The 19,429-nt window shown below is 51.5% G+C and overlaps 1 protein-coding gene across 1 annotated transcript in view; it reads right to left on the bottom strand.

The window, feature by feature from the left end:
- MYOM3 (myomesin 3) overlaps positions 1–19,429 on the bottom strand; it is a 48,546-nt gene that overhangs the window by 6,525 nt on the left and 22,592 nt on the right. Inside the window, exons 16-28 of the mRNA XM_068968515.1 lie at positions 17,482–17,603; positions 16,918–17,105; positions 16,558–16,684; positions 15,343–15,521; positions 9,606–9,720; positions 8,298–8,454; positions 7,486–7,595; positions 5,988–6,032; positions 4,920–5,056; positions 3,099–3,243; positions 2,906–2,965; positions 2,472–2,539; positions 1,167–1,277 (exon numbers count right to left, since the gene is read on the bottom strand). Coding sequence (XP_068824616.1) covers positions 1,167–1,277; positions 2,472–2,539; positions 2,906–2,965; positions 3,099–3,243; positions 4,920–5,056; positions 5,988–6,032; positions 7,486–7,595; positions 8,298–8,454; positions 9,606–9,720; positions 15,343–15,521; positions 16,558–16,684; positions 16,918–17,105; positions 17,482–17,603 — 1,564 coding nt within the window. The remainder of the gene's footprint in view (positions 1–1,166; positions 1,278–2,471; positions 2,540–2,905; positions 2,966–3,098; positions 3,244–4,919; positions 5,057–5,987; positions 6,033–7,485; positions 7,596–8,297; positions 8,455–9,605; positions 9,721–15,342; positions 15,522–16,557; positions 16,685–16,917; positions 17,106–17,481; positions 17,604–19,429) is intronic.

Here is a 19,429-nt window from a genome sequence, read left to right as displayed (position 1 = left end):
AGAGACTTTTGGGTCCACTCTCCAGCCTTGCATCTTGGTACTTAAACTCCCTGAGTCTCAGTTTACTCATCTGTAAAATGGTGGCATAAACTTTGCCCTGACCACGTGCTACAGTTTCCAAGAGGATCAAGGGAGATAATTTTTCGGAAACCAGAAAGTTCTCGCACCAATAGGCCAGATGGTTATGACAAGACTCAGTGGCAATTAAGCCCCTCCTTGAAGCCAAGCCCTGTGGAAGGGCCTGCACTGTGATGACAAAGGCCAACTTGTCATTATTTTGGCTGAGATTTGGGCGAGGACCCTGAAATCATTAGTTCTTTCCTTGTTAGCAAACCTGCGTTTGCACAGTACTCCTTGGCACATGGGCCACAGAAATCAGTGGCAGGGCAGAAAAACATTGAATATTTAAGAACGAGCTTTGTATTTCTATCTTAACCAGGTCACACTCCTTTGAGGGCCCTGGGGAGGAAGTGGGTAGGAGAAGTGAGCTCCAGGCCTGCTTTGCTCTGCCCAGAACGGCCTCCCATGGAGACAGTCTTCCTGCCCCAATCTCAGGCTGCAGCAGCAGGAAGGAATTTCATGACCCTCTCATGTTACAGGTGAAAACTGAAGTCAGAGAGGGACAGTGACTAGCCCAAGGCTACATGGTCGGGGGCAGGGCCAGGACTGGAATTCAACAAAAAGGAAAAATCAGTATGACTGAGCCTGTCTTTATTTACAATTTTGGTATTGCTTTCCCCCATGGTCTTTTATTTTGGCATTAATTTGATTCTTACTATTGCCTAGAAAGGGCTTCCCTGGTGGCTCAGATGGTAAAGCATCTGCCTGCAATGCTGGAGACCTGGGTTCGATCCCTGGGTCAAGAAGATCCCGTGGAGAAGGAAATGGCAACTCACTCCAGTACTCTTGCCTGGAAAGTTCCAGGGACAGAGGAGCCTGGTAGGTTACTGTCCACGGGGTTGCAAAGAGTCGGACACGACTGTGTGACTTTACTTACTTACTTATTGCCTAAAATGCTATTTATCTCGATTACTGAGCTTTTTAGTGCCCCCCTTAAAGTGCGTGCATGAGGTGAGTGCCTCACTTGCCTCGCCTTGGTCCTGACTCCCTGCCCAGTGCTCCTGGCACCGCAACTCCATGAGCTCTCAGGTCAGGGCTGCACTTACCTCTTCGATGCAGAGAAGCCCTGCTCCAGTCTGTGGGTCATACTGACCAGCTGGGAACTCTCTCTTCTGGAAGAACCACTGGAAGCGGGTTTCTTTCTTGGTATTGGTCACCTGAGGAAGGTCAGGAGTGAGGAGACTCCTTCAGGCTTCCTCTTTTAAGTGAAGCCTCAGTTCATCTGAATTTTCTTTTACAAGAACGACTCCCCCTCCCCCGCTCCCACCTTGCTCTCCCCCTAAATCTCAGCCAACCCCTTCCTCACACCGCGTGTCTTTTCTGATGGCTTCTGGACTCTAGGCTTTTGCTAATGGCATTCCCTCTGCTTCTTGATCCCTTTCCTACCGTATTTTTCTTTGTAAATAGCTGTGTTACCTCCTCCAGGAAGCCTTCCTTTCTGCGCCCCAGAGTGCCCCCTATCATGAATACTAAATTTCATGCATGTCTCCATCACAGCACAAGGCATGCTGTTTGCACAGGCTCTTGCTTTGGACTGTGGGATGCTGGAGGCCTCAGGAGACCACTTCTTCATTCTTGTAGGCCCAGGGCTTGCAGAGTGCTTCAGTCTGCTGAATGGATGCCCTTCTGGGAGTGCCCCATCCCCTAGTTATCTGCAGGGCTGCAGGGTGCTGAGAAACAGCAGCAGCAGCTCTGGAGTCAGACACACTCAGTGAAACCCCGGCCCCAGGCTCTGCCTCTTACTCTGTGGTCTTGAGCTACTTCCCCACTTGCTTTTTCATCCTAAAGTGGGGATCCTAACGCCTCTCTCACAGATGGTTGTGAAGTAGATGAGATCAAATAATGCTATAAAATGCTGGGCACAGTGTCTGGCGGGACACAGGGACTCCCCCTTTATCTACAGAGAGCTCTCTTTCTTCCAGACTCCTGGCCTCCGGACTCTCCCCAGGGCAGCTAGGAGGCCTAGCTCAAGGCTGACCCAGCGCACTCTAATTCACTCCAACTCTGCTCCCTGGGCTTTTGTTTTCTCGGTTAAAGGCAAAATGCCTGAGGCTACTTCCCCTGCTTGGGATCAGACTTAGCGCAGAGTATGGAGTTTCCGGGGAGTGGGGCAAGACCGGCTCTTTGCGACCCCATGGACTGCAGCATGCCAGGCTTCCCTGCCCATCACCAACTCCCGAGTTTACTCAAACTCAATGTCCATCGAGTCGGTGATGCCATCCAACCATCTCATCCTCTGTCGTCCCCTTCTCCCTCCTTCAATCTTAAGACAGCCACTGGGCTTGGGGAAAACCACTGGTCTGGGCCCACGTGGCCCGGGGACAGGGCTGGAGGCGGGGGCGAGGCTTTGCCTTGCAGGTCAGCAGCACTTGGCAGTTGTCCGTGACCTTCCACTGCAAAGGCTCCACGAAATACGGACCTGCAAGGGCACAACGACACGCCCGGTGGTCAGAGGGCCAGGATCGGCTCGCGCGCCACCTGGTGGCGATACGGGGGAAGGCGCCTGGGCGGGGCGCCTGATGCCCAAAGGCCCCTCGGATTCCGGGATCCCGCCCTACCCAGGAGGGGCCTGGGGTGAGGCGAGGGAGGCCCCTGGGGTGCAGAATTTAAGGAGGCGCTCACTCTAGGGGTTGGGCACATTTTGGCACGAGGACAGCACTGGCTCAAACGGCAGCGGCCCTCCCCTGGGGCCCCAGCAGGACGGAGGGATCTATTAACCCACTCGTGCGGTGGTTCCCCAGCGCTAGTGGCCGAGGGTTTTGGACTTCGGACCAGCAGCTCTTACCCTGTTTTCTCTTCCAGTCTCTTCTCTTAGCATCTGCCGCCCTGAGAAGTTTGTCGAACTCTGTGAACACAGGGGGTGGGGGGGAACTGGCGTGAGCCAGGAGGAGGTCCGGGAGTGGGTTGGGGGGCGTCTGGATGGAGCGGGAGGGACCCCAGGGCTGAGAGCTGAGGTCGGGGGCCGGGGCACGGCTGACCGTCGTCCACCAGCGCCAGAGTGATCTGGTTCTTGGCTTTTCCGTCTTGGAGCTGGGCAGTGTACGACCCTTTGTCGTCCTCGGTCAAGGGCTGGATGATAACTTCCACCAGGCCCTTCTCTCGGACGAAATTGATTTTGCGGTTCTGGGGAGAACAAAACACGAGAGTCTGTTCTGCTGTCTTCCAATTATAGGGAATTTGTGTTGTGGGGGTGCAAATCGGGGTGTAGTTGGACTTGGGGTGGTAAAGTTAGAAGCCTTCAGGTTTGGGAAAGGGGTCCTGGGTACCTCTCTTCACGTGTATAGACACACCCGGCTCCTGAGAACACCCTGGAGCCCCGCGGGCACAGGAGAGTCTTGTGCCCCAGTCAATTTCAGTTCATAATAATCCCCCAATCTCCTACTGTGCCATACTTTTTTGGTTATTTTCTACTTTTTTTTTTTTTTTTGCAGTTTAATAGACAAAAGTTCCCCATAAAATTATAAAGGGTGTTATAAAAATCCTGTGTGTCTGCTACCCAGAGTTAATACTTGTTTATATTTTGTCACATGCTAACAATTTTCAAAACGTTTTGTTTTCCACATTTAGGACCTTCTTCCCTCTGGCTTCACTTGTATGTATGATTTGAGCGAACTGCTAGTTTTGTTTTGTTTTTCTATGGTCTCAGTGCTGTGTGCTGAGTCCAGACTTTGTTACGCTTCCTCTATCATGAGCGAAAGTCATGTGTGCTTCATCTTTATGCAAAACTTTCTCTATTTTCTCATTTGTTCCTCCTGATCCTGGGGCAACCAACCCCATTGTACAGATGCAGAAACTGAGGCACAGACAGGTGAAGAGACCTGTCCAGGGGCACACAACCCACAGGAGATGAACATGAACCTTCTGACATCTAGCCTCGAGTTCTTTTCTCCTTTGTCAGAACCAGCTCCTCTCTTGATAACACATATGTAATGACGGCCACTTGGCCATCTGGAGATGGAATTCACAAATAAGATCATTTTATGATTAAATCTCTCATGAGATTGAAACTGGCATCTTTGTAAGTAAAAACAGTTGAGTATGGGCAACTTTTATGGTTCATTTAGTACAACTTATTGCACACAAAATTTTTTAAAAAGCAATGTAACACCACAACTATAATAGGAAGAGGAAATAAAAGTAATGTTTTTCAATACACAGATGCTCATATCACTCACTGGTGCTTCATGATTCACAATGAATTTGTTTTAATTTAAGAGCAGTTAGAAAAGCAAAAAGATTAAAACTATTCTATACGGGGGAATTCCATGGTGGTCTAGTGGCCCAGGTTCAATCCCTGGTCAGGGAACTAAGATCTTGCAAGTCAAAGTAAACAAAAACTATTCTGTACAAGAACAGGAAAATGAAAAAAAGAGCAGAGGTAATGTGGCTAATAGAATAAAACTCTCTATCAGTGTATATTAACACTGTAAAAAAGTTAAAAAAATTGTGTTTGTGTCTCAGAGTTAAGAGTCTAGGCTTAGATAATTACAAGCATGAATGTAGGTTTTTCATCTTGTGAATGTTTGTCAGGATACTCAAAAATTGCGGGGGTATGGGAAATTCTTTGTGGGAGTGTCCCTTGCACTGGCAAATGTCTAGCATCCCTGCCCCCCCCCCCCCCCCCCCCCAGGTACTAACTTCCAGGTGTCCCCACCTCAACTCCTTCACTGTGACAGCTGAAGCAGGTGGCTATTTCTGAAATGTCTGCTAGGGGGAGGTGCTGGCTGGTAGAGGCCACTGCCTGCAAGGCCACCTCATGGGCCAGGGACCTCATTTAGGGATTCTGAGCCCCGAGTTACCGGTGAGCTGAAGATTTCCTTCTCGTTGAAGATTAGATGCAGCTCAGCTGCTGGAGACAACTTTTCCACTTCCAGCCAAAGCCGCACCTCTCCTTGCTCAAGGATTTCAACGTTCCAGCCGGAGATCAGCTTGATCACTGGGAGGGAGAGGACAGGAAGGGGTGGGCAGGGCACCCTTCTCCCCTCCTCACTCCCGACAGCCCCACCTTGAGCACTGCGTGGACATGCCATGTGCAAAGTGCTTCAGAGTCTGGTGGAGACATAACTAGGGTGAGGGTCTGGGGAGGGTTTCCCACATTCGGTCACCCTAGATTGAATTCATCTCAGGGAATTCACCCTCCTCCTATGGCTTTGAGGCTGTGCTTCTCACCCTGGCTGGACACCAGAAACATAAGGACTTTTAAAAAACATGTAATTTCATTTATTTCTTTTCATTTAGAAATCATTTGACTTGAAAAATGTTGCAAAAACAGAAAATTCCAGTATCCTGAACTTTCCCAAATCACTGTATATTTTTTTAAACCAGGAAATTAATATTGATACTATTCTACAGATATTCAAATTTTGGCACTATTTACTAATATGATTTTTTTTTTTCCGGTGTGGGATTCAATCCAGGATCCCACACTGCCTCCATAAACTTTCAAAATATCTGGCTCCAGTTCCAGAGATTCTGATTAATCTGGGGCATGGCCTGGGCATTTGGATTTTGAAAAGCTCCCGGGGTGATTCCAGTATACACCCAAGTTTGTGACCCCTGCCACAGGGACTACAAATGCTACTCCTTGCCAGTGGAGGAAAGCAGGGGTTTAGATGATCCACAATCCAAGAGGAAGAAGAAATCATTCACTCTGCCCTCCCTTGCACCCCACATGCTCCCTGCGGGCCACTCTTTTCCCTTTATGGACTGAGGACTCCCTGGGTGTCTGACCCTCCAGCCCCAAGATGACCCCATCCTCCCCGACCCCCTACCAGCCTAGTGTCTAGCTCTTGGCTGACTCAGCTCTGCTCAGGACACCCCAGTGGGCCTGGCATGACTGCCCAAGTCTGGAGGCTTGGATCGCTTACCTGGGTTTCTGATCTCATGGCTCAACTTCTTCAGCTTGTTCAGCTCTGCGACAGGGAGGAGCAGGAAAGAAACCAAAGAGAATGAGATCCCTGGGCTAGTGGGGGTCATGGGAACTGTTCTAGCATCCACACTGGGTGAAAGCCCCGAGAGACTCAGCTCGGGGTCACTTGGTTGCCAAACAGGTTGATGATGGCTATTGCGAGCCTTGGCTCTGGGGCACCGAGGGGCCTTCAGGGGCTGCTGTAGGCCCCCCGAGATCGCTTATTCTCCTTCAAGACCTGATCAAGTGCCACTTCCCCAGAGGAGCACCTACTGTCTGCCAATCTCTGCATGATCTCAGTGATCCTCACACCATGCTGTGGGGGGTGAGCATTACTGTATGCCTCCTGAGCCCCCTTGTTAATCCACTGTGACATGCTGTCCTAGAATCTGAGGGTCTGGCCCCTTCAATGAGTACTTCAGGCAACACGTGTCTGGGGCAGGTCGGCACAGTGCTGTCTCATCGCTAACTGCTTCCTTGTGTTAGGTTTGTCTCTCCTGCTAAGCTGAACTCTGGACCTACATGGCTGTCTGGCATACAGCAGGTGCTCAGTAAATGCGTGTTGCACGAATGAACTGGCAGAGGCAGAGCCCATATCTCATTGTCCCTTGTAAGCTTAGAGTCCAGAGTATGATGAGTCTGGACACATGGCAAGCATCCAATCCCAAATGAAAAAACAAACCCCACTGCTCTTATGGATGGTTTTATGCTTTTGTGGTTGGCTTTAGCTTGCATGGAGCCACGTAAGTGTATCTGCATAACAACACTGTTTCACTTTGGGTATCAGGGGTTATTACCACCCCCTTCTACAGGTGAGAAAACTGAGGCCCAGAGAGGGATCATGACTTGCCCAAGGTCAAACAGCCAGGAAATTGTGGAACTGGAATAGAAATCTGGACCCGCCTGGCAACTGTGTCTTAACAAAATCAAAGGGCCCCTTGTGTGTTCAGCAGGGAGAACAATGGCTGTCCCAGTTGCTATGGAGACAGCAGAGGGTGAGTCTCATGGACAATGAGTTTAGGCCCAGCCTCCCCTCTCTGGTGGCCACGGCCCCTACTGCTCCCTGTGGCCATCCTCACCCCTTAGACTAACTGCCTTTGGCAGTTTATCATTCCACTTACACTGTTGTTTTTTTAGGCTACGGAAGGGAGTGAAATAATTCACCGGTACCTTTGCTTTTATCAATAGTAGAAAAAGGAAAGAGAGAGATGAGAATAGTATGAGCTCCATCAGGCAGCGATTTTTGCCAGTGGGGTTCACTGATGTGATTCAGTGCGGTCGGTGCTCAACTGATACTTATTATTCATGGACCTGCTGACTGAGTGGGTGGGAGAGGACCTACTTCTCTTGAAATCTCTGCTTTACTCATTTTTATGGCTTCTTGCTGGCCCCTGGGGTATTTGTGTTTGGTACTCTGGGCCTGTCTCTGGGGTGGTCACGGCGGAGAGGGGCCTCACCATCCTCCGTCAGCGTGTGGCTTGCTGAGATGTCTTCGTCAGCATCTGTGACCACCACCGAGTAGGTGCCCAAATCCTCGAGGCCGGGATCTTTCAGGATGATCTTGGATCTGCAGAGACAGCAGAGCAGAGGCTCTGAGAGGGGACTCGTGACCTGGAAGCCTGGGAGCTGGGGAGTCTAGGTCGACCTTGGACGCCCTGCATCCCAGACCCAGACCCTGGCCGAGCAGGGGCGTCTGCCTCCTTACACGTTCCTGGGGTCCCCTGCCCAGAGCCAGTCTGGCCTGCCGCCCTCAGTGGCCCCTGCTAGCCAGGCTCTCTGGAACCGTCTTCATACTGTCCACATCCCCCAGGCCTGCCTCTCCTTGGGCTCAAGTCATTAGCTTTGTCTCCTGCTGGACGGGGCTGAAGCCAGAGCTGCTATGGATGGAGGAGCAAGACCTGGAGGCCCTTGACATCCTAACCCCTCTTTTACTGATGAGGAAGCTGAGCCCAGAGAACTTCCAAGAGCAAGTTGCTGGTACTCAGGCTAGAAACCAAATCCTGAGCGTCTCCTTGGAAGCAGCCACATAGAGGCACATTTGTTGCAGAAAAAGAATCTCCAGATGAGTATCACCGTTTCAGCCCATCTGTTGCCCTCTCTCTCACTTCTTCCCGAGGTGGCAGTCAGCATCCTTTAGGGGAGACCATGCAGCCCCCTCAAGCTCATCATCGGGGGTCCTGCCAGGTGGGCTCACCTGCGAGCTTTTACCCGTTCATCTGATAACATCCGGGACCTGTGCCCTAGGTGTGGTGCCCTTCCCCTCACTTACTTGTTAGCCTCCTCCTTGACCTTGACCCTCTCGGGGTCCGGTGGGCCCTTGTAGTCCTTGGACCACTGAAACTCGGCAGAGTCGGGGGCCTCTGGGGCTTCAAAAGCCATGTAGATAAAGCCCTCGTCATCCACACCAACCTCGATCTCCCGGGCATCTGAGGGCAGGATTCAATGGAGGGTACCAGACATTTAGAAATAATAAACCAGGTAAGGCCTGTTCCCCGCTTAAAGCCTCCAATAGCTGCCCATTGCACTCGAATAAAATAATAAACTCTAGACTCTAGTGGCCTCCAAGGCGTTGCATGATCAGGCTCTTTCTCAGCTCAAATGTCACCTCCAGAGGCCCTTCTTGACTACTCTGGCTAAAGTAATGCCTACCCCACCCTATCACCCTGTTTTATTTCCTTATCACTTATCATTGACTTTTTCAGCATTTACATGTTTACTGTCCTTCTGTCCCCACCCCTGTCACTAGAGTGGGAGCCTTGCTGTCTCATCACTGCCTTGTCCCCAGTGCAGCATGGGTGTCATCAGATACTTGCTGAATGAATAATTAAAAGAATGGGGAAAGAACACACTTTATAGTGAGAAGAACTGAGTGAGTCCGGCATACACGAGCTATGTGACTTGGTCATTTAACTTCTCTGAGCTGCAACAAAATCTGTTCTTAAGTGGGGGCAATGAGGGGTTCCCTGGTGGTGCAGGAGTTAAGAATCTGCCTGCCAATGCAGGGGGCACGGGTTTGATCCCTGGTCCAGGGAGATCCCACACGCTGTGAGGCAACTGAGCCCATGTGCCACAGCTAAGCAGCTGGAGAGTAGTCCCTGCTCGCTGCAACTAGAGAAAGCCCTCGAGCCGCAACAAAGACCCAGTGCAGCCAAAAATAATAAATAAATAAACATTAAAAAAAAGTGGGGACAAGGACAGCTCTCTCAAGGGCTTGTTGGGAGGGTCAGACAGTGTAAGGACCCGACATAGCATCTGGCCTGTGTGGTAGGAGGGGACCCAGAAGGGACCTGTGACTGCAAGGCAGGCAAAGTCACATGGTGTATCTGAAATGCAGCTGGTTATTATTTTAAATATCCACGAAGAGTTGTAAGAGTTTAGGAACCTGGCGTATCAAGGATGGAGGACCCATCTCATAGAAGAAGACCATGTGTTCAGATTTCAGGATCCATCTCAGGATCCCACAGAAATAAACGAGAGTAGGGGCTGGGAGAGAAATGGGCAGGAAGGGGTGTGGGGGGGAGGGGAGGCCCAGCCGGTCCATCTTCCTGCTGCGGATCCTCCCCCGCCTTCCCCCTACCTGGCTTGTCCTCCAGGAGTACCGGGTCGGTGGGCATGGAGGGCTGCCCTGGGCCCGCTGAGTTCACAGCCTGTACTTGGAACATGTAGGTCTTCCCCGGCTGCAAATCGGAAATCTGGAGGAAAGGGGAGGGTAAGAGTGAGCCCTGAGGAGGGCAGAGGCTCTGGCCACGGGGTGCAGGGGATTGATCGATCACCATCCACCCCCGGGGGGTGCCAGGCTGCCCGGGGGAAGGGACAGGCTCGGGGCTTGTTCCTTTCTTGAGCTCCAGCTTCAGACAGGCATCTCCACTGAGATTACCTCCCATGCCTGTGACGCCCAGAACTCCATCTGCTTGGAGCTTAGCTTACCATCAGCTTCCTCACAAGAAAACTCTTTCTCCTCCTGGGCCCCCGGCCTCTCCTCCATCCGTCACCCCGGAAAGAAGCTTGGGGATCATCTCTGACATCTTTTTCTTGAGCCCTACACCTCTCATCACCAAAGTTCCCATTTTATTTCCCTAACGTTTCTTTCTTTTTTTAAAAAAATTTATTGACTGCTTGTTGGACGCGCTGGGGCTTTGCTACTGCACGTGGGGCTTTGTTACTGCACATGGGGCTTTGTTACTGCACGTGGGCTTTCTCCAGCGGCAGCGAGCAGGGCCTGCGCTCTAGGTGCAGTGCACAGGCTTCTCACTGCGGTGGGCTCTCTTGTTGCGGAGCACAGGCTCTGGGCCGTGCAGACTCAGTAGCTGCGGTACATGGGCTTGGTTGCTCCGTGGAATGTGGAATCTTTCTGGACCAGGGGTCAAACCTGTGTCCCCTGCACTGGCAGGTGGATTCTCATCCACTGTACCACCAGAGAAGCCCCTCTAACGTTTCCTGAATGTGACCTCTCTGTGTCCCAGCCATGCCTTGATTAAAGTGTCATTTCTTCTCACCAGGGTTAGTGCAAGTTTCCTAAATGGCGCCTCTGCGTCTAGAGCCATCTTCCTGGTCTCTGTTTCCCTCTACCAATCTTTCCAAGATGCCAGTCTGATTGCACTTAATTCTTTCAGTGGCTTCAGGGTGAACTTCAGATTTCGTGGCTTCGTACCAAAGTCTTCCTCACCCAACTATCTTCAGCCTTCTGTCTTCTTCCTCCGCTCTGTGCCCCCTTCACTCCCTGGCTCCTCAGGGTCCCCCATGCATCACGTTGCTTCATGCCTCCCTGCCTTTGCCCTCGCAGAGCCCTGTGTCTGGAATGCCCTTCCCTCCTCTTGGTCTAGCAACTCCAACTCATCCTCAGCCACTCAGCATGGCAGATGGGACGAGTCCAGGAAGGGTCTCTTACCTTCCTCCTTGGAGTGCCCAGAATCCCTTGAACCTATCTCGATTGTATGGCACACAGTATTGTAATTGCCTGTCCCCCAAGGCCTGTGACTTGAGCCTTGAGCTTTTTACATCCAGGATCTAGTTCCCGGTCTGGCACTAAGGAGGTGTCCAGAAGTGTTGAGTGAATGCCGGCCAATCATCCACACGCAGGAATGGCACCAAGTCACTGAAGCTCCCCGACCCTGGAGGGCAGAGGGACCAGCCATCTCCTGTGGCTCTCCAGGGTCAGCTGTCCAGCGCTGGCTGACTCTACCGCAGGGAGCCGGCTCCCATGGGGGCAGCAGCTGCAGAATCTCAGAGCATCCCATGGGCTCTCATCCCTCTGTGATTCAGTTAAGACTTAATATTATTGTTTCAAAATGAACTATTTTAATTTTTTTCTGACTATGAAAGAAATGCATGCTTGTTGGGGAAAATATCAAAGCAATAGAAAAGAATATAAAGTGAAGGCTCCCCTGGTATTTCCACTCCTAGAGATGACCAAAGTTGCCAATATTGTAAAAATCCATTAGTGCTTGTATTAAATGCATGTAAAGCATGTTGAGGGCTTCCCTGGTGGCGCTAGTGGTAAAGAACCCTCTTGCAGTAGGAGACATAAGAGATGCGGGTTTGATCCCTGGGTGGGGAAGATCCGCTGGAGGAGGGCATGGCAACCCACTCCAGTATTCTTGCCTGGGAAATCCCACGGACAGAGGAGCCTGATGGGCTACAGTCCACGGGGTCCTAAAGATCCGAACATGACTGAAGCGACTTAGCACTCAGACCATGTTGAGATGTGACGCGCACCGTAGTCTGCTTGCTAGTATCTTCTTTCCACATCGTTTCAGGCCTCTCGAGCGTGCTTTTCTTTCCTCTTGGTGCTAACAGAGTGTTCACCTGTGGGGCTGAAACCCACACACCCTCCTGCCTGCTGGGAGAAAATATTCCCTCTCTCCTTAGCGCTGCAGAAGATAAAATTGAATACATCTCATGGAACTTTCTTTAAACCAAGGAGGCCTGTGAGACATGTTGTCTTCAGAGACAGATACTACCGCCTGGAAGTCTGTGATCCGATGGATTGTCTGTTAGTAATTTGTGTCTGTTAAGAACGCTACGGGCTTCCCTTGTAGCTCAGTTGTTAAAGAATCTGCCTACAATGCCGGGGACCTGGGTTCGATCCCTAGGTTGGGAAGAGCCCCTGGAGAAGGGCAAGGCAACCCACTCCAGTATTCTTGTCTAGAGAATCCAATGGACAGAGGAGCCTGGCGGGCTACATTCCATGGGGTCCCAGGAGTTGGACACGACTTAGTGACTAAATCACCACCAAGAATGCTTCAGCGGACACCCTTGCTTTCTGACGAGACAAATATGCGGGAGCCGTCTTTGTTATGCCAGAAGAGCGTCGTTTGTGTTTCCCCTTCTACACATGTGGAAGTGAAAACAACCACCACAGGTGCATAAAACCAGTGATTCTGCCACATTTATCATTTATCCAAAGAGTTCAGAGTTTGCTTCTCATTGAAATTAAGAAACATATATATGCATACGTGGTCATTAATATACAATGTGATATACATATATTACGTGCTGCGTGCTCAGTTGCTCAGTTGTGTCTGCCTCTTTTGTGAACCCATGGTCTGTAGCCCGCCAGGCTCCTCTGTCCATGGGATTTTCCCAGGCAAAAATGCTGGAGTGGGTTGCTATTTCCTCCTCCAGGGGATCTCCCCAACCCAGGGGTCAAACCTGTGTCTCCTGCATCGCAGCTGGGTTCTTTACCCATGAGCCACTAGGGAAACCCCTATTAAATGTTATCTAACATAAGGAAGCAACTGGACATGGAACAACAGACTGGTTCCAAATCGGGAAAGGAGTACGTTAAGGCTGTATATTGTCGCCCTGCTTGTTTAACTTAAATGCAGAGTACATCATGAGAAATTCTGGGCTGGAAGAAGCACAAGCTGGAATCAAGATTGCCGGGAGAAATATCAATAACCTCAGATATGCAGATGACACCACCCTTATGGCAGAAAGTGAAGAGGAACTAAGAAATCTCTTGATGAAAGTGAAAGAGGAGAGTGAAAAAGTTGGCTTAAAGCTCAACATTCAGAAAACGAAGATCATGGCATCTGGTCCTATCACTTCATGGGAAATAGATGGGGAAACAGTGGAAACAGTGTCAGACTTTATTTTTTGGGGCTCCAAAATCACTGCAGATGGTGATTGCAGCCATGAAATTAAAAGACGCTTACTCCTTGGAAGGAAAGTTATGACAAACCTAGATAGCATATTGAAAAGCAGAGACATTACTTTGCCAACAAAGGTCCATCTAGTCAAGGCTATGGTTTTTCCAGTGGTCAGGTATGGATGTGGGAGTTGGACTGTGAAGAAGGCTGAGCACCAAAGAATTGATGCTTTTGAACTGTGGTGTTGGAGAAGACTCTTGCGAGTCCCTTAGACTGCAAGGAGATCCAGCCAGCCTATCCTAAAGGAAATCAGTCCTGGGTGTTCATTGGAAGGACTGATGCTGAAGCTGAAACTCCAATACTTTGGCCACCTCATGCGAAGAGTTGGCTCATTGGAAAAGACCCTGATGCTGGGAGGGATTGGGGGCAGGAGGAGAAGGGGATGACAGAGGATGAGATGGCTGGATGGCATCACCAACTCGATGCACATGAGTTTGGGTGAACTCCCGGAGATGGTGATAGACAGGGAGGCCTGGCGTGCTGCAATTTATGGGGTTGCAACGAGTCGGACACGACTGAGCGACTGGACTGAACATTTAAATATCCTGCTCTGTATTGTGCATTGTTTTAGCCACATATGACGGATACATTTTTGTGTCAAAACTTACAAGTAGCTCTACCTTGTTGTATATGCTATTGCTACTCCTGAAACTCCCACAGTTTTTACTCCCTGGCACTGAGTTCGCATCAAGGATACCCTGTGATCTATTTAAACAAACCCACTGCTGATGGACGTTTAAGCTGTTTCCAACTTTTGCCTTCATAAGCAACACTACAGTGAGCATCACTGTCCTGAGGTCTTTGTGCATTTGACTAACTGCTCCTCTACAGTTCAGTCCTAGAAGCAGAATTCCTAGCTTAAGGGATGTGCATATCAAGGACGTCCCTGGCGGTACAGTGGATAGGAATGCACCCAGCAATGGAGGGGACATGGGTTCAGTCCCTGGTCCAGGAAGATGCCACATGCCACAGAGCCACTAAGCTCCGTGCGCCACAACTACTGAGGCCCGCATGCCCTAGAGCCCATGCTTTGCAAGAAGAGAAGCCACTGCAATCAGAACCCAGTGCACCACGACTAGAGAGCGGCCCCTGCTCCCTGCAACAGGAGAAAACCCCCTCTCAGCAGCAGAGAGCCAGCACAGCCAAAAGTCAATAATAAATAAGTGTTTTAAAGCGGGATATGCACACCCAAAGGCTGCTACACCTTGCTGATTACAAGTGAATTTTTAGGGAGGAGTCTACTCAGCCTCTTGATGAAAGTGAAAGTGGAGAGTGAAAAAGTTGGCTTAAAGCTCAACATTCAGAAAACGAAGATCATGGCATCCGGTCCCATCACTTCATGGGAAATAGTTGGGGAAACAGTGGAAACAGTGTCAGACTTTATTTTTGGGGGCTCCAAAATCACTGCAGATGGTGACTGCAGCCATGAAATTAAAAGACGCTTACTCCTTGGAAGAAAAGTTATGAGCAACCTAGATAGTATATTCAAAAGCAGAGACATTACTTTGCCGACTAAGGTCCGTCTAGTCAAGGCTATGGTTTTTCCTGTGGTCATGTATGGATGTGGGAGTTGGACTGTGAAGAAGGCTGAGTGCTGAAGAATTGATGCTTTTGAACTGTGGTGTTGGAGAAGACTCCTGAGAGTCCCTTGGACTGCAAGGAGATCCAACCAGTCCATTCTGAAGGAGATCAGCCCTGGGATTTCTTTGGAAGGAATGATGCTAAAGCTGAAACTCCAGTACTTTGGCCACCTCATGTGAAGAGTTGACTCATTGGAAAAGACCCTGATGCTGGGAGGGATTGGGGGCAGGAGGAGAAGGGGACAACAGAGGATGAGATGGCTGGATGGCATCATGGACTCAATGGACGTGAGTCTGAGTGAACTCCAGGAGTTGGTGATGGACAGGGAGGCCTGGTGTGCTGGGATTCATGGGGTCACAAAGAATCGGACATGACTGAGCGACTGAACTGAACTACTCAGCACAGAGCAAGTTAAGGCCAACCTGCCAGCCAGACCTACTGCGAACTCGCTGTGTGACCCTGGCTAAGCCACACCCCCTTTCTGATCCTCTGCTGCCAGTAAGCGAGGGCAGTGACCTCTGAGGGCCGGTCCAGCTTTGATGTTCTGGAGTCGCTGTATCCTGTGGCAGGGCGGGGACTCACCCTCAGGTGGGTGCCAGAGATGAGGTCTGGAGTGACTGGCTTCCACTCCTCAGAGCCTTCCTCCTGGAAACTGATGCGGTAGCCTGTGACAGGTCCAGCCCCTTGGTAGAGAGGGGGCTCCCACGTCAGCATCAGGGAGGTGGCCCGCACCTCAAACACCCGCAGGTCATACGGGGGCCCTGTGGGAAGATGGGCGAGAGAAGGAGATGGGCAGCCAGGCACTCAAATACCAGCCACACAGTCAGGAGGCAAGCAGGTGGTAAGTCAGCAAGCTTGTCCATCTTCCAGTCCCTCCCAGGCCTGGAAGTGCCTGCTCAGGGTCTGGTGGAGACCTGGCCCGCCTTGGCTTCATGGCAAAGCTTGGTCTGCCTCGGAAACAGAGTTAAGTGTGCCCAGTAGCACTTCCTCTGGGAAACATCCCTGATCCTCCTCATTCCCAGCCCCCACACAGCATTCATCTGTTTGATCTCTTTGCCATTTCAGTGTTTAATGTAGAAGCTCAGGGTGTGGGGTTCAGGTCCCAGTTCCACCCTTTCAGGCCATGCAGACTGGGCAAGTTACTTTACCTCTATGCTCTTGTCTCCTCATCTGTAAAATGGGGATAATAGTAGTTCTTATAGAAGAGTGCTGGTGTGAGCATTAATGACAGAATACACCTGGTAGTATCCAGTAAGTATCAGTTGTTTATAATTTCGTCTCAGGCCTCACACAGAGTGACTATCTGCCATTCAGGTAAAAGGTTTGTGCAGAAACAGCACTGAGCTGAATGGAAAGGTGAAAGGTTGGCATCCTCCCTTCCTAAGTGGGAGGTGAAGGGCTACCTTGTGAGAACGCTAATGTGGCTCTTTGTCCAGGACTGGCACATGGGACTTTTGATGATAATACAGGGAAAGTGCTGGGCAAACTGGAATGAGCTGGTCACCTAGCCGTGTGCCTTTGGGGTTTGAGATTGGCCTGTGGCGAGAATCAGAGCTCCGATGGAGTGCTGAGCTAGAGAGTTAATTTGGACGGGGGTGCAGGGTCAGTCAATGGCCAACCAAGGTCAGAGCTCTTGACCTAACTGGGTTACGACCATCTGTGGATAAGATTATGGGCCCATTGGTGGAAGGGGATGGGGAAAGAGAGCAGGGCAGTGATGTTCATCTTCACTGGTTAGCTTTGGGGAGGGAGGAGGCAAGGACTGGTACTGGCCTTTGGCTCCTCCCGGCCACTCACCTGGTTGGGGCATCGTCCACTCTTTACACTCAAACAGCTTGCTGGGTGCCGACAGCTCGCCAACACCCGCCCAGTTTACGGCCCGGGCACGGAACTCATAGAAGTGACCTTCATGGAGGTTGCTGACCTTGAAGAGCAGAAAGACAGACTGTGAAGGCTGAGGCTGGGGAGACAGAGGATCGAGCTCACAGCGGGAGGTCTGTGGGGACTTTTGGTGAGATTGGTCTGCCCTTGACAATCAGCTGGATCGTGCAGGCTGAAGAGCCTGAGGTCTCTCAGCCTCAGAACCTCCAGCCCCGACCTCTGGTCTCTGCCTGCGTAAGTCAGGACCTCAGGCCGGTGGCCGCCTTCCAGCCTCACCTTGCAAACCTGGGTGGGGACAGGCTGCTGGTTGACCGCATGCCAGTCCAGCTCCTCGGAGTTGTGCTGGTCCACGAAGTAACCCAGGATCTTGCCCCCTCCACGCCGCTTCGGGGGTTTCCATCCAATGACCATTTCGTTTTTCCCGCAGTTCAGGAGGGCGAAGTCATATGGTGCAGACGGTGTAGCTACAGGGAGGCAAGGGGGTGAGGGTCACTGCTCCCAGGGCATGGCCAGACTGGGCAGTGGGGCCCGAGGGAGGTGGTGAGCCTCCCCTGGTGGGTGCCCACCCTCTCTGAGGGTGCTGACTTAGCCGGCGGTGTCCCTTGATAACTCTGACTCTGCTACACAGAGGACACCTGGGCCTCCATGCTGGTCTCAGGCCACTGTTACTCTTTCCTCAAAGGATTGGGTGGTCAGGGGCGGCATCTGATCCCCCGGGAAGGCTTCTGCCCCATGGTCTCTGGATTGGACCCTCCAAGAGATGGTCAGTAAGCTCCCAGCTCTCTGCCCAGGCCATGGCCGCCCACCCTCCAGGCTTGCAGGCTGCACCTGTGGACTCACCCAGAGCCTGCTTGACCCTGATGGGTTCGGTGATGGCTGAGCTCTCCCCGACTCCGGCCTCGCTGACGGACCTGATACAAAACTCATACTCCTTCCCTGTCCTTAGCCCGGGAATTGTAAACCTGGGAGAGAAATGTGCTGCCTTCAGGGATGGCCAAACAGTTTGGAGACATCCCTGAAGTTTCTAGAACAACCCTGTGCGGGATAAGTGGCCCCCAGCGTGGGAGGATTGGAGGGCCTCAGTTCCCACCTAAAGACCTTGCCCCTGCCCCCAAAGTGATGCCTGCATCCTAGAGGGTGAGGTCCTTAAGATTTTAAAGGCTGTGACTTCTAGAGCCTGTCATTAAAGTGCAAACACGCTGGGGACTTCCCTGGTGGTCCAGTGGTTAAGAATCTGCCTTGCAATGCAGGGGACACGGGTTCAGTCCCTGGCTGGGGAACTAAGATCCCACATACTACAGGGCAACTAAGCCTCACTGCCACAATTACAGAGAAGCCTGTGCACCATCGCAGTAAAATTAAAAAAAAAAAAAAGCAAATACCTTGGGAAAAGTACCATTTGAAGGCCCAGGTAGCCAAGCCCTGAACCGAGCAATCTAGTAGATCTCCGGGACTTTGGGCCTCATCCTGGGAACTTGAGTGGTCTTTTTATCTGTACAAATGCTGTAACTCTAAATCAGAGTCCCTTTAAAGACCCCCAAAGAGAATCATCAGCCAGAGACACACAAGGATACTCTGGCTTAGAGAAAAATGTCCTCCCATCCTGTCCCTTCTCAGTAAGACTCAGATTGTGAACCCTTCTCCACTTATCAACATCTTCCTGGAGCAAATCTCGTTCTATAGGGAGCTTCTCTCGGTCAGTTGACCTCAAGGGGTTGAATGTTAGAAGGCTGGAAAGGCCCTTATGGATCAAACTAGTTTCTTCACTTTACAGGTAGGGAAGGCCTTCTGCTGGAGGAATGAGGTGAGCCAAGAGCACACAGCCCGTCAGGAATGGGCTGCAGCCCAGGCCTCCTGAATCCCAGCGCAGTGCCTGCCCGTTCATTCTTCGTTCATTCACGTCTTTTTTGAGCATCTCCTGTGAGCCAGCTTCTGAGGAGCTCGTGGCACGGTGGTGAACCAGGCCCTGCCTTCAGCTGAGCTCGCTTTAGGCCATCACCTCAGGCAACACTCCTGGGCAGCTGTGTTTACCCTCTTTCCAGCCCCAACATGCGTAACCGATGAGATACACATGTGTGATGAGCGCTCTGGATGTACCAGAGGGGCATGCCACTCCCACGTGTGACACGTTCCTGTCACGTGACTCTCGCTCAGCACCCCCCCAGGGACGCCCACCTGGATGCAAGTCCTTGGGGAGACGTCATTCCAGGGATACCTTGGACTCTCAATTGTCCCAAACCCAAAATTTAGCGGTGACAAAGCGTGAGTGACTGCAAGGCACCGTGAGCCAGTGGGGCACCAGGTCCTGTCTCTTTCTTTGGGTGAAATGATCTTGCAGCCCAGGGTGAGGGGAGCCCGCAGGTGCGCTCAGGGCCTGGTCAGTCGTCGGATGGAATGGAGGGGTATGTGTCATTAACTGAGTCCCTGATCCCACAGGGCCTCAAAATGGAGAGAAGTCATGAGTCCAGCAGCCTGAGGCTCCTGCCTGCAAGGATGAGGCCACCGAGTGAGGAGGGAGGCTCAGAGGGGAGTGGGGGGGCGCACAGGCAGGCTGAGCTGAGGTCAGAGAGGGCGAGTCTCTGCGCAAAGGTCCCTGGGAAGCGAGGGTGGGCGAGGAGCCTAGACCCTGGCCTCGCGGCCTGTACGCTCTGCCTCTCTGTCTCTAAGCTTCCGGAAGGACAAGACCTAGCCAGTCCCTGCTATCTCCAAATAGCGTGCCCTTAGAGAGGGTTTGCCAGAAAAGAGGCCGTCTGGGGCAGGTCCTGGTTCCTCCATTCACTAGCTAAGG

The sequence above is a fragment of the Capricornis sumatraensis genome, chromosome 3 (genome assembly GCF_032405125.1).
Source record: "Capricornis sumatraensis isolate serow.1 chromosome 3, serow.2, whole genome shotgun sequence".
Taxonomy (NCBI): domain Eukaryota; kingdom Metazoa; phylum Chordata; class Mammalia; order Artiodactyla; family Bovidae; genus Capricornis; species Capricornis sumatraensis.
This window is presented reverse-complemented; position numbering and strand designations above follow the sequence as displayed.